The 16,254-nt window shown below is 34.1% G+C and overlaps 1 protein-coding gene across 3 annotated transcripts in view; it reads right to left on the bottom strand.

Moving 5' to 3' along the window:
- The window catches only part of LOC127862427 (midnolin homolog), a 44,079-nt gene that overhangs the window by 6,996 nt on the left and 20,829 nt on the right, over positions 1-16,254 (bottom strand). The window contains exons 1-2 of one of the 3 annotated variants that reach the window (XM_052401549.1): positions 9,477-9,563; positions 2,239-2,295 (exon numbers count right to left, since the gene is read on the bottom strand). In XM_052401549.1, the coding sequence (XP_052257509.1) occupies positions 2,239-2,292 (54 nt within the window). In that variant the 5' untranslated portion in view covers positions 2,293-2,295; positions 9,477-9,563. Of the gene's footprint in view, positions 1-2,238; positions 2,296-6,382; positions 6,604-9,476; positions 9,564-16,254 lie in introns of those variants that run through there. The other 2 variants (XM_052401548.1, XM_052401547.1) reach the window with 2 other exon arrangements.

The raw sequence follows: 16,254 nt of genomic DNA, 5'->3' as shown, positions 1-16,254 counted from the left end.
GAAAAAAGGCAAGCGAAATCAATCATTGTCCTGAAAAATGGCTAGAGAAACCAATAATTGACTTTGAAAAACGTCAAGAGAAACCAACCATTGACCTTGAAAATATGAAGAAAAAAATATTCTGGTGGTTGTTTGAGAAATATGGGCCGATGAGGAAATAATTGACCTTGGAAATGTACAGAAAAACATACTGGTGTTTGTTTGGGAAATACGATCCAAGAAGAAATCATTGACCTCAGAAATGTACAGAAAAAATCTTTGAAAATCATCAACCTTGCAACTGTTAAGAAAACCATATAGATATTTGTATTTGAAAAAAAAACATGGCAATTTAAGAAATAATTGACCTTGAAATTTACAGAAAGCCTTGTCAGTGCTTGTATAGGAAATAAGCAGAGCCTATTTGGAAATCATTGACCTTGACAATGTAAAAAAAATATGTCATTGTTTATATGAGAAATAGGTAGGAAGCTTGCAAAATGTTATGAATATGCACTGAATAAAAATAGGGCATATTTGTAGCTGACTGTTGCATAAAATAAGTATTATTAAAGTCACTGAACTGATATTATGTAACTGGCAACGGTCATCGTTACAAACAAAAAGTTCAATTTTAATGTGACATATCACTTACCATGTTGTTCTCAGGTAATGTCATTTCCCACTTAGCTCTCAACCCTCATTTTGTATAACAATTCCCTCCCACTAAAAGTGTTTTCACCTATCTGAGATTGTTATGACAACACTAAAGAAACGACCTGGTGACATTTAATTATTATCAAGGTCTGTTCTAGATACTATTACGAAATTCACCTTTGATGTGACATAATATTGCAGCTCTCCCAAGGGAGGTGGCTTTTAACCAGTGAAGGATTCCATTTCTACTTTACACTGGGAATAATAATTCAACCAGCATGATTAACTCTTTACCACTTACATTTTGACGCATTTGTTGTTTCTTAGAAAGTTATATTTATTTAAGGACCTGTCTTACTTAATTCAAGTTTTAAATGGTTCATTTCCAACCCTGAGTTACTGATGAGCAGCAAACAGCATTAAACCTGACAGACTGTGAGTTACTTGCAGGCTGTTCTGGTTTTATGCTGTTTGCACATAGCCATTTTTACTTTGCTTCTGAGTGGGAAATGGTTCACATGACCATATAGACATGTGAGCTGACAGTGCTAGAGATAAATCTGGGTAATCAAAGTGAGAATACAGTCAAACCTGAGAACAGCGGTCAGTCAAGGGAAATGGCCAAAGTGACCGTTGTCCACAGGTGACCGTTGAATTCGGATCACAACTTTAAGATGGTTTGTCAGTTGGTAGTATTGATACGTCGTTACCCCACCCAGTCTTTGCATACAGTGTTAAACAAAGGCTTATTGCCGTTAACTAAGCATAATAACAGAAATAACTTACATGTACCGGTATAAACAATATAAATTGATTTTATAATTACCTCTCTTATAACGGGTCTAAAAATAATTTGTTGTTAGAATATTTATGATTTCCTCATTCTACTCAGTAACCAGGTTGATCACACCATAACACTTGATTGTTCCATCCTCAATAAGGTTTTATGAACAGGGTTATCTAGTGCAATGAGACCATCACAATAATGTACATAAAAGATTGGGCTCTCCTTGGGAAAGGAGTGAACAGTAATTTGGGGAATTCGGTATGAGGCTAAATATCATGATAAATAATTTATGATCATGATTACTTTCAGTGTTTGATTCTTAACCCTTTACCACTTACATGTAGATACATATTTTCACCCATTTGTAGTCCCTCTGAAGTTAAATTTAAATAAGGACCTTTTTTACTAGATTAAAGTTGTTAAGGCTTTATTTCCAACCCTTAGATACTGAGCAGCAAACAGCATAAAACCTGATCATACTGCGAGTTACTTGCAGGGTGTTCTGGATTTATGCTGTTTGCACACATCCATTTTTACTTTATAATGACTGGTTATTATAAGAAGTCTATGAACAGTATATGATATTAACGAAATTTTGGGAAAACTGGGCTTAATTTATGTGCCTTAAGTGTTGGCCCATATTAGCCTGACCAATCTGCAATTTGAGTGAAGTCCCTTCTTAATGAAAATCCAGCTTAGGCATAAAGTGTTCGCCCTGATTGGCCTGTGCTGACTGCAAATCTAGGACAACACTTTATGCACATGTATTAACCACCTTTTTCCCATATCGCGACTGTTCACAATCAAGATCCTACCTGAGATTCTGAAAGGTTTTCTAGGGCCTGCATCACACGGGAGTTGGTAGTCATGTTCTGTAAATAAACAAAAACTACTGTCACAAATAATAATTAAACCAGAATATATTCACATTGTTACTACATGCGGTCAGCAACAAAAAGTCCCTACTTAAAACATGAAACACTTTTTATACAGTTACTTCTTTTACAATCTTCTCAATGAAATTCATAAATTAACATTGGTAACTTTGTTAAAACAAATATGAACATGCTGTAACATCTGACAGTATAAAGGCCATAATTGTAATAAAAATTGGACACAAAAGGTAATTTTAAGATGGTTGTGTGCACTTCTGTCATACGGTAAGTTTCTCATACGACACCTATAACAGAATAAAGGGAATGAATGTCATGGAAATATGACACAATAAGTATCGTTTTTATGAAGGTTTGGTGCACTTCTAATGCACTGTAACAGTTTCTCATCGACACCAAAATGAAAGATCCTCCTACTTTAAAACCATTTCACAGTTTCATACTAAACACCTTCAGGGCGCCTAAGAGAGCATATTAATACTGGTGTGATTGATGAAAATGCCATAAATGTCATCATAGGTAACAATATTGAGATATATATTAGTCTCACAACTTTATCGCCTACTACATATAAACTTTGAAAGGGTAATACAGTCCAACCCCTCTTAAGCAGCCAGTCAAGGAAAACAGCCAAATTGGCTGCTTAAGCGGGGTGGCCTCTTAAGAGGGGGTTGGGTCATAGGGAGTCTGGAGTTGATGAGTGCATGGCCAACCGTTCAATTTTTGTATAAACAAAATGGTTAATATGTGTTCATGTACTAATCAATGTATAGACTTAAAATAATTTATTTCTTCCTTTCTAAAATCAGCTATAAGACAACATTTTCATTCAAAAAAATATTCTATTCGTCTTTCTAATCATCATCAATATCATCATCATCATCAGAATCAAGTCAATGAAAAAGAATCATTCTCATGATTCATTGTTTACACAATGCGCGTTGTATGGCCCCAATGCACTTAAGATGGGAACCGTTGTGAATCAGTTATGCATTAATAACTCCCGTGTCACTATAAATCGATAATTTAATCGGTTTATTGCAGTTTTATGGCTTTGAATACCTACCGCACGAATTGGTCCGACAGTGATCTCCTTCACGATAAAATCGTGGCCAGTTACGTAAGAGACTGATAATAGCAACCGGGTGTAATCCTCCTGGTAATCGTGCTTTTCATGCGTAATATTATAAAAACATTTTTTTGCTGCGTAAAGGGTTTTATCAAAATTAATATTGAAATCATTGTAAATATAAAACAAATATAAATGTTTTGTTTCATTCCTAAATGAGAATAATAATTTGTAATCCGAAACACACTCCTGATTGTTTAATGTTAACGAGACGTTTACAAATTCTAGCATCGTGTTTTTCCTTTGTCCCGGCAAAAGCGCGCGAAAATTATGCACCAATGTACAATGTCACGCCATACCCATGGTGCGAAAGCATGCGTATATTGATTTTTGGATAAAAACTTTGTAGCACTGATAACATGTAGATCAGTTGATTTCGGTTAAAAGTTTTGTTGTTCTTTTTAACTTTTAATTAGCCGATAATTGTCATAAATGTGTGCTTGAAATAGTATGAGCTACAAATAATAAATTATAAATTAAGAATCTCCTTTCCAGTAATAATAGGTGATATTCGCACGTGCGGAAACAAAAAGATCTAACGGTCGCATATTGCTTTTAACCCGATAATCCACCACTAATTAATTGCAATTTGCAAACTGGCTGTCAAAATGTTTATCACACATCACGCTTCAGTACTACAGAGCCTAAACCGTTGCGTCTGTGTAATTTTGCCAATGTACATGACTGACTTACTTGCGCGTGACCACTCATATGGGGTGAATTTAACATTTGGGATGCAAAATTGCTGGCCGCTGGCCGGAGAAACGGGGTTACCCCTTAAGAGGCGTGCATTATATAGTGTTTATCGACAGTCACGGCACAGACCGGCCGCCTACACGGGGTGACCGGCGATGAGGGGTGACCGGAAGTAGGGGTTGGAATGTACTATCATTTATCATTATTATTATTCTATTATAAAAAATATAAGTATTGCAAAAGAGGAAGCACATAACCTTTAAATATAAATACAGACAAACTGTAGGAATATCTTCCTTTGTATTCAATCATATTGCTCACAGAGATTAGTTTAATCCTATTTATTTTAGCTTGATTGAATAAAAAGCCTAAGGCTTATTTTAAATGCGCTCGAGTCCATTTCCTGGGACTAGAACCAGTACTTGTTGTCTATGGAGGAAATGTAAAGAACTCTCCCATTGTGGGGACTGAACCTGTGACCTCTTGATCGCAAGATGGACACCATATCCACTTCACCACTGTGACCTTAACAGAGGTCACAGAGATTTCAAAACTAAATTCCACTACCACCTCGCTAAACACCTCTACCCCACCCACATATTACAGTCAACGCCTTTATAAAAATGTGTTCCTGAACATTTTATCTCCATTTTACATATCAACTTTAATAAATGGAAGGTCTTTCCACATCACTTTAAATGTCATTGGAGTTCATGGAATTTCACAATTCTAATCTAAGTAAGAGATATTCTCAGACATTACAACAATTAAGCCCACAACTATTATTCTTTCTTGTAATGTAGACACCGATATATCACACACAAAAACCGCATAACCTTTGTAAATACAACCAGATTCTTTGATAGTACAATTAAAAAAAGTAAAAATTGCACACATTCACCATCCTATCTAACATTTCTTTAAAACTTCAAAGTATATGTAAAGCAAAACATCAAACAACAAACTAATTATTTTTGCAAATAAATGAGACTTTAGCTAACATTTGTTTACAATTTGTTTATATGTTGTTGTTTTTTTACATTTTGCAATTTGTTAAAGCCACTGGCTAACATTCAAGTTTTAGCTTTAAATAAAATAATAGATTTGCAAGTGCAATATTAAATAATAAAATTCACAAAAGTAATTATTATTTTTTATTTCCATTTTTCTATATTTATTTGTTTAAAAAAATATGTTCAGCACTCTCCTAAAACCGAAGGAAAAGAAAGAATTGCTATGTTATTGCCCCCCCCCCAAAAAAAAATCAGACAAATTATTTCCTTTTTCTGACCTCACTCACCCTGTTAGTTACATTTGTAACCCCCTTACCCCCACCCCCTCCATACACACTCACACACACACAGAGGGATATTTTAGTGCCTATTAGGTCACACAACCCACATAACTATTCATCATATAAATCATATTAATATAATCAAATGTGTCATCATTGCTTACCATACAACTTCATTATTGGACCACACAAAAGTGTAGACTATATTTACATTGGACATGTTTACTACATTTAGATAGGTTTTCCCTTGACTTCACAAAATACTACTTTTTTCAAGGAGAAAAAATCTTCTAAAATAACAAAGAAGATTTGATGCACAGTCTATACCATTTACATGTGACGTTAAACCACAAACCAAAGTTGGTAAACCACAATCCTGACCTGTGAACCCAAAGATTGCCAAACAAGAAACCGAAAGAAAGACAAATGCTATAAGGAAAAGCTTCATTGAATTTTACAAGCATATCATGGGTAAACAATGTTATTACTACTCATAGTAATACTGCTCCAAGTTATACATGTACAAGGCTATTTCACATAGACATACATGTGAATACTTTGTTTTCCTTATCAACATTAAAAAACAACTACACAATATTATAGTAAAATTATGACTGAAATTAACACCATCTTTTTTAGAATATACAATAATATATAACAGCACAGTTGAATTATGCTTACACTTTGAAGGTCATAACAAAAAACAAAAAACACTACACTTCACAATAGAAAATATATTATGATAACATTAAAAATGATTTTTTTATACTAAAATTCTTGTACACAATTATGTGAATGTACTGGTGCAGAAAAACTCCAAAACTTATTAACGCCTATTTATATACACGTACCGCAGTTGAATAGAGCCAGTAAACATTAAACAGATAAAATAAAATGTTTCACGATATATAAACAAATGTCAATAAGAGAAATTCATAACGCCTTACCATTTGAACAGCATTCGAAACATACTGTTGAATTTCCTGTACTTTATCCATACTCCAACTTTTATTACCGTCAATATCACAACGACAAACAGTATATAAAACTTTACAACTAACAGCTTCAGTCAATCGCTATTCCGCAAGTAATGATTGCTCTACTATATACTGTATACCTCACAAGTATAACTGAACTCCCAACTGGTAACTGAACTAACCAGGAATGATTATTGATATGCGGCATCTAAAGTAACCACAAAAATGTCCCTGTGACGTAGTTATGACGTCTCTACAGATATTAGCTGGTTGTAGGCTCCACAGGAGCATTTGCCTACGATAAAATTCATTCATCTCATTCCTCTGAAAGCTTGCATGCTCTGAGAAGATTAGGCCAGAGTTTGTGTTTTATATCTTATGTTGCAGGGCCCTTCCTAATACCATTTCACAAACATGTCAATAAAAATAAAAGTAGAAATAGCCATTATTTTCTTTTACAAACAGAGAAGCATTCCATCTATGAATATAAATACTGGTGTAAAGAAATAGCAAATTTTATTTTTTTTACTATTAAAGCAGCATTCCATATATGAATATAAATACTGATGTACACTGGCACTTCTTTCTGTTCACAATAATGTGTGTAAAATTATGCTTTTGCACAAGAAAAAACATGAGAATTAAAGTGAATGAAATTAATGATCCTCATTGATCATTATGTTACATTAAAATCTATTTAAAAGTCACACAAATACTGGTTATCAAACACATTGAATAAAAAACAAATCCAATGTCATTTTTTATTTGAAAAAAACAAACAAACTACTTATTTTTTTATAATTGTATACCCTCACTTTTTTTCTTTTTTTACATGTTTGTGGTCATCTCGTAAGAAATTCCTTGGAATACAAGAATGTGAAAAGCAAACTCACACCCAAGAACACACTTGCATAAGGGAATGATTTACCGAAACAAAAAGCTCTAAATGACAGGTGATAAAAATTAGCAAGTAATAATTCTCGAACAGATTGCGGACCTGAAGGTTAGAGCTGTAACCTAATTCATAACTCGTTCTTATTTATGGAATAATGGATTACTTTCCAAAGGGCAACAGGATTATTTGATTGCATACAGCGAGATCTGTTACTCATTTACTGTTGCTGGATATAATTTGGTTAATGATAACTGAATTACTTGCATATTGTGCACTTTGAAAACTTAATTTATTAACTAAATTATTTATCATAATATTTTAAAATAGAATCATTTTGTATATAGAACACAGAGACAAAAAAGGAATTTTTCATATACCTTACTCACAAAGTTATATAACTTGCATTATAAAAACATTTCACATGTCGAAAATAATTAATAACAGAGATTAAAATCTAAATATTTAATATTTATAAGTTAATAGATATAATACAGAAGAAAATTAAATTGTTCTACTCGAATAAACATGAAGTCCCTGTTGACATTGAATAATAAATTTTGTTAATTCAAAATAGATTTATAAGTTATCAGGTTTATCAAGTGCTTTGTGGTAACAAATATGTTTTACCCAAAGCACCCCAGATGATGTCAATAACTCCTATATTATTCATATATAATACATGTTTCATACTCAGATAGTGGTATAAAGTACTTGATGAACTATACTGATTTATGGAGTGAAAAGATTTAAAGATTTATGACAATGAACGTGTGAAATATATCAATTGTAACTCACTTTAAGTTCAGAGATATCCATAAATATGTTCAAAAAATGCTTCTGATAATTCTACCAATCTCACTTATGTTCAACAGGTAACATCCCTATACCATCACACTTTTGCTCATGAAGTTCAGAAAAATAGAACAAAAGTAATAACTGAGAAATTGTTCATGGTAGCTGCACCCTGAATTTCCCTCATGAGAGCATAATGAATACTTGAGGTAATAATCGAAAGCAACATCAATGTGGGTTGAACTTATCCTCAGTTACTCACTAACATGACTATAGGTGACACACGTTGCACTAAACAAGTCAATATCCAATATCTGTAATGAGGCATGAGTGAAGATCAATAATCCATAAGTGTTGATAAAATATAGACGAAAATACCCCCCTCCTAAAAAAAACAACACAACAACAACATAAAACTACATGTTATGGCCCTATTCCACTACGAAAACAAGCCCACAATTCGCTACGATTTCTCACATTTATTGAATCGGGAAGACTCATGACAGTCTGCTATTCAGTTACGACAGTGGTACGATTGAGTTACGACAAATCGTGGGGTTCGGTTGATGTCTTGCGAATAGGGTCACGACTTCACTACAATGTGTAAGAATCTACTGCGACTGTACTACGAACGATGCAGATCGGTCAGGACTAAGCAAGGACCTCACCAAATGCACCCATGAATTCGGCACCAATATCTACTGATATTGATTCTAACACGGCACGCGACTTATTTTCTATAGACAAAGAAGGAAATAAAGTGTAGGTTATTCTGCAATAAATTATGGGCGGAGCTTAATGTTTCGAAAATAGTTCCGAATAAATAAAGAAAATATTGCAGTAAAATGCACATGCTTAAATCCCGCTCTTAAAGAAATGTAAAAAATGTAGCACGTATATGAATGTAATGAAACAACAAATTGTATATTCATAGTCATAGTGGAATAACCCTATTACACACAATAGAGAAAAACACTCAAAAACTGTCCCTATTACTTACATGTATTATTAACTGCTTGAATACACACGTTTTTTTATCCGTTTACAGTCTCAGAAAACAAAAAAACCTATGTTTAATACCTCAATATCTTACAGTTGAAGACAATATAAACCTATAAACCAAAGGTTGTGGGCTGCAAGTACAACAATCAGTTCACGCCCACTCATTGTGACTGGCAAGCCGCCTCACAAATTGCTTGCATTGTGATATTATTTGCTTATAACTCTGTCTGGTTTATAGTTCAGACACACATCAATCACTACATTTTGATTGGTATTATTTTCATTTAATGTTGCATTATAATTAACTGTAGTTAATTTATGTTTAATACTGTTTTATGAGGTAAAATTACAAGCAGTAAAGATAATTTCTGTTACCTTGAATGCAAAATCTCAGGGTTTCTCCTTCAACAGTCATTAACAATGCTGCAAGACACTTCCTGGTTATGGGAAGCCAATCTAACAATTTGAGGAGACAAATTGTCTTTAAAGATTCAAATACACAGCGGTCATATGCTTAGATCCTTATCCAAAACAATTACAGCACACATTTCTTCAGAGCTTTCAAAGTTAAGTATAAAATCCAATCAGATGAGTTAAAAATAAAGAAACTATTGGTTGTACAATCTATTTTATTTTCAACATTCTAATTGAACACTGGCTTACATTTCAAGTATTACTAAAACAACCATGAGACTGTTCTTTTTTTTTCTTATTAAATGTCACTGATTAAACAGCCTATTGACTTCAGTCTTTTTCATTCATATTATTACAAAAATAGAGTTTCATAAAACCACCATCCAAATTTAGTAGTCTACATAGAATAGTCAGGTTAGGCACCAGCTTTCGCTTTTAGAGGTCCCAGTTTTAAACTGAAGGGCAGGCACTTTTTTATTATCTTTTCCTTGTTTTTATAATTTTCTAAATATTTTTCACATTTTGCCGATCATTTTTCCCATTTGTTTCAAGACACTTCCAAAAATTACAAAAATGTGTGAACAAGTCCCTTTAACAGTAACATATTGCAACAATTTCGCCCATATTTTCCAGGCAAATAATATTTCAATATTGAATTTAATCACTGGCTGCTTCTTCAAGCATTCGCTCCGAAGCTCCCACCCACGCTTGAGATCTATCAAGCCTTGCAAGTTCTTGCATATTTCCTGTAAGACAATTGAGGACAGAAAGGGATGGTAATGATATTATGGAAATACAAGAATCATCTGTAAAAGCATTATGTAAATACTTCAATCAGTATTTCCGAATGAACAGAATATATTAACACATTATGGAACGGAAGATGTCATTTCATTCAGCTCTTAACCTGTTCCCAGACTCAGAAGCAGTGTGAAAATGGCTATGTGCAAACAGCATAAGACCTGTCAGAACAGCCTGCGAGTAACTCGCAGTCTGTTCAGGTTTGATGCTGTTTGCTGCTCATCAGTATCTTAGAGTTGGTAATGAAGCCTTAAACACTTGAATCTTAGAAGTAAGAAAGGTCTCTAATAAAGTTTATACAAAAATTTCAGAGGGACTAAAAAATGCATTAAAATACATATCAGTGTGTCATAATACTACCATATTAGTCACTGCATGACATAACAAATTTTAATTTCAGTATTAAATGTATCTTTTGTGACATCCTCAACCTTATTACCATCATGATGAAAGGCGTCATTTCCAGTCCTAAGATACTGATTAGCAGCAAAAAGGCCATTTTCACTTTGTTTCTGAGTGGGAAAGGGTTAAATAGAAACAAAGATTTGAAAAAACTAAAGAGTATTAAAAAGTCACATAATTATCTCCGTCAACAGGAAAACATTAAATAACCACAATTGTAAAGTGACACCAAAATGTCACAAGGTACAAGAAAAAAATTGGTTGACATTTCCTAGAAAGTCTTTCCAAGCAATGGCTGATGAATGTAAAACAGAAAACCACAATAAGATAAAATGTCAAAACAACAAGGTGTCATTCATTAAGGCAATTCCAGGGAAACTCACTGTTCAGAGCATCGTGGTGAAACATGTGACATAACCAGGAAAAGACTGACATAAGTCAAGATTTGAGCCATGCTCTCAAAAAACATTTAAGCTTATTGCATGTGCCTAAAATGTCATCCCAGATTAGCATGGGCAGTCCGCTTTTAACCCTTTGCATGCTGGGAAATTTGTCGTCTGCTAAAATGTCGTCTGTTGAATTTCTAAAATTAGCATTTTCTTCGATTTTTTTTTCCAAAGAATACTATCAGAATAGCAAACAGTTTGGATCCACGGTCTGTGGCGTCTCATCTGGATCCAAACTGTTCGCAAAGGCTTTCAATATTCGGTTCCCGCACTGAAAGAGTTAAGATATTTTTCATTTAAAAGGAGTCTCTTTTAAAGGGTAATCAGACTGCACAGGCTAAACTAGGACAACACTTTACAAATATGCATTAAGCCCTGTTTTCCCAAAGCGTGGTTCATTTGTTCACTATTGAAAAGCCACATAACAGGCAGATTTTTTCCTGTTTGTTATAATGTCTTAAAGGCTAAATGTCAAAGACTTACACTAAATTTGTTGAACTTTAACATTATTTCACACTGAAATTTATTGACTGGTAATCGGCTTAGAAAATCAATCAGTGCCAAATAAACCATTGCTCCATCCACTTTAAATTTCCTTATATTTAAATTATTAATTATCAAATATCATACGATATCAAATCGTATCAACTTATTGAATTTTCAAATGTTTTGTAAAACAGGTCAGCATGGTTTGTCCCTGAGGATTAGTAGGTTTTGTCAGAAATAAGATCTAGAGCAATGTTAGAAGCGAGTTTGAAAAACAGGTCGCATACCACTCAGAATTGATTTTCACAAAATCATATGCCCTTATTTTATTTTTTTTCATATGACCCTATATCTATATTTACCAACTTGTGACTTGTACTAATAACACTTCTAGCTACCATCTCTAGCTGATAATATCAAACCCAACCCAATATTGACAAAGAAGCTTGATATTACAAAGCATTGTGAATTGTTTGCCCTAAATAAGTTGAAAATAGGTTGACAATGCAATCATGTTTAATAGCTATTTATCATTGGCCTTAGACACATGAACTGAACAGACTGCAATTAGTGTTGTTCAGATTAATAACAGGTTATAACCATTTACTTAAAATAAAGGGAAAGGTGACCTTTATATTTATCCCACTTTTACAGCAAATTTGGTTGATTAAAGCCCCGTTGATTAAATATCATCTATAATCAACGGCAGGAAATGACGTCAATATTTCGACGAAATGAAGTCATAAATCCAGCGAAATTATGCTGTCAAACCAATTTTGTTTAAACAAAAAGGTTTACAAAATAAAAAGTGGGATAAATAGAATAATAGGTTAGTGTTGATTATAGATCAGGTTTATCATGCTTGGCACGAAAACGAAAAAAGCACTCGCCAAGGCTCGTGCTTTTTGACGATGCTGGAACAGCAGCGTCTAAGGTTTGATAACCAGTAAAAAAACTCTTTACAATGGCGAACTATGAAAAGACCGAGCCAGTCCGATTGAGATAACTCGATTTTTCAGTTACTTCCCTTGGCATTCGCCACTGCGTAGGAGATTGCTCGTTGATTTTCATTGAAAACATTCTCCTAGCAGAGTTGTCATTCGTGTTGATAAAGGTAAATATTAATAGAACAGCATATCCTGGGGAAACAGATTCAATAAGTTTATCAGAACGTTAATTTCAAATTAGTAATTCTACATCCATTTTATTTTTATGGACCAATGAAACAACTATATATTTTCTCTATTTTGTTTGATATTTGTTCTTGATTTAGTAAATAAATTTTACGTGATCACAAAACTAAAGAATGAGAACAATTTCGAACCTGCAAATTGTAAACGCTGCACTGCTATGATATATATAGATAAAACAACATTTTGTTTGCGTAATTGTCCGTCCCGCTAGCGCAGTGGTAAGGCCGTTCGCTTTTTCACCTCTACGACACCGGTTCGATTCCCGCTCCCGGCGCAATGTTATATTTTGTCTGTTTTGTGGTCACCATTCCGGACAGGTTTTTTTTCCGGATAATCTCATCCCCGCAGCATTTGACCATATAAAAAATTAAAAAGTATTTCAGTACAAAACAAATAGCTGGAAATTGCAGCTATCATTCAAAATTCGTCCCAACTGTCGTCAATCTAATCTTATTAGGTAGGACTGCTGGACACACTCCGGGTCCCAACATTATGCAGCCTCAGCGCGGAGATAACTCATTACCTTGGAAAAACACAAATACACACACTGGGTGACGCCTAGGCGCGTATAGACTCAAACAAGGCAACAAACTCAAGTGCGGGCACAATCATTTAAAATTTACATATTGAATACGATATTCTAACAGAAATTACACAACCACCTAAGTGTACATACCATGTTTGATATTTCGTTCGATCGTTAGATTTCAGCATATACATGTATAAGGTCATTTCGCTATTAGTTAACGTATCCATATGTTCGTGGGCGAACTCGGATAGTCAAGTGCTCATACGATTGAGCTCACATGGTCCGGTTATGTGCTCATACCTACTTTCGAGAATCATCATGAAGGTATTGCCATACTTATTGAACAAGAATGTGACCCGCCTTTCAGTTTCTCTCAATGGGTCAAGTTACCCACGGGTACTACTTCCCCGTACCCCTAAACTTTTTTCGTACCAAAAATGTTTCGTACGCAAATTGTTTTCGTACCAATTATTTTTTCGTACCCAAAATTTTCGTACCCAAATTTTTTATCGTACCCAAATGTTCGTATCAACAAACACAATTGTGGTGATATAGATAAACTTAAATTGATGTTTTATATCCATCCTCTTCAAAAGCATCGTCACACCAGTACTGCCAGTACTTTGATTGTTTTCTTAGCCCCGCATGATAAACCTGATCTATAATCAACACTAACCTATTATTCTCTATTTATAACACTCCACAACCAGCTGTATTTATATATCTTTTTATTAACCTATGACAGGTCTCATTGTTATTTTGTATGGACTGCTCCTTGATCACATTATCTTTACAATTAAAATGAAGTAAATTTTGTCAACTCACATTACCTGACTACATTTGTTTATAAACTGAGAGCTTATGAAAGCTTATGATCTCTGCATGAATTCCTTGCACTCACTTGAACCTGTAGTATATAATAACCCACAATAATAGTATGTAACATGTTACCCACAATAATCCCATTTTCTATAGCCCACAATTGATTATCTAATCACCTCCCTAAAAATGCCCCATTACCTAAACACCCCAGCCTACATGATCCACCATAATCCCCACCCCCTGCACTTTGGCAGTAGTGCAAAATACTTTTCCAATTTTTTTAGTATTTGTTTTTGGTAGGCATTTACATTGGTTAATAACATTGGTTACGTTAGCAAGTTTATTGACTCAAGGCAAATATAATGTATTTTACACAGGAGCGAGCATATATAACAAAACCACAACATTAAATTTTTTACTAACCACAATTAGACCTTATCAGGTGTTTAATGTTATTCCCTGACATGTCTTCCTGATTAATAATCCGGTCAATCGAATAAGTAGATAATAGTTCAACAACACAAAACACCTTGCAAGCGGAATGGATGATTGAGCAATAATTATTGGAATTATGTACAGGATAGAAGTTATTGTATAATCGCCTCCCTGTGGGTTACCATATTCATGGCATTGTCTTGTTTATCAAAGGAAGTTGTTCCCAGATAATTACAAAATGATAATTTAAAAAAACTTGTCACAGACTCAAAGAATGTTTGCTTTCGATTTAATATAGAGAACAAAACACTCCCAACAAACAAAAAATTTAAGATTTTGGTTTGATGAAAAATCATCAACCAAGATTCTGTATAAGGAAAAAACTAGTAATTTTTGCAGTGTCTGTAAAGATTAATTTAAAGTTAAATATGTGTACATGGATTACAATATTACACCATAATATAATTTTACTAATTGTCTTTATTTTGTTATGTTTTCTAAAATCTACCATTAGTAAATTTGATTTCTTTTCTATATTTAAGTATTCCTGTGATGTTTTATACCAATATTTTATCTATTTTATCATAATAAAACCTCTCAACCTTTCCCTCTCAGGTGCAAAGTAAAAATAGCTATATAATGTTCAAACAGCATAAAACCAGAACAGCCTGCAAGTAACACGCAGTCTGTTCAGGTTTTATGCTGTTTGCTGCTCATCAGTATTTTCTACTTCTTCTACTTTGTACTTCCTACAGTGAATTGCTGACTATTACAAGAAGGCCTATTATCGGCAGATATGGACACTGTCGAGTCAGTTTCCTGGGAAGAACCAGCACTTGGTGTCTATGGAGGAGATAATGAGAACGCTCCCTGAGTAGGGAGCGAAACTAAGAACTCCCAACCACTAGGCGGTCACTTCATCTACTGCACCACCGCGACCTGTATTCACCACAATCTTAGGGTTGGAAATGAAGCCTTTAAAGCTTGATTATACAACAAGTCTTTAATTATATTTAACTTTTCAAGGGACCACACATGCGTCAAAATACGTATCTAAGTGGTAAAGGGTTCAAACATTCACTTAATTGCTAAACCTTGATTCAATTACCCATATATGGTCACTTCAGCAATAAAAAAGGTGTGTCAACCCACATTGTACATTGATAAATATGATACACATGATGATGTACAAACTGGGGGGGGGGGGTCAATTGCCACTCAGTCATGCCTGTTAACAACTTGATCCTGTAACACATGTCCACAGGAAAGGTTGGGAAGGGCAAAGATCAATTAGTTCATTTATAGACAACGAATATACAGTCAAGAATAAACAAGTATGATACTGTACATGTCAATGAGTTTTGAGCTGAGAAAATAGGGCTTAAGCATGTGTGTAAACTGTCATCCCAGCTCAGTCTTTGCAATCTACACAGGCTATTCTAAAATGACAGTTATGACACTTTCCACTTTTTGAGTTTTTTTGGTTTAAAGCAAGTATCTCACTATCAAAAATGCAGTGTAGGAGGAAAGTTTTGTTCCTTATTAGCCTGTGCAGACTGCACAGGCTAATCTGGGACAGCAATTAATAACACACTTGCATTAAGCCCTTTTTACCCAGAGCATGA

This window comes from Dreissena polymorpha, chromosome 16 (assembly GCF_020536995.1).
Source record: "Dreissena polymorpha isolate Duluth1 chromosome 16, UMN_Dpol_1.0, whole genome shotgun sequence".
NCBI lineage: Eukaryota > Metazoa > Mollusca > Bivalvia > Myida > Dreissenidae > Dreissena > Dreissena polymorpha.
This window is presented reverse-complemented; position numbering and strand designations above follow the sequence as displayed.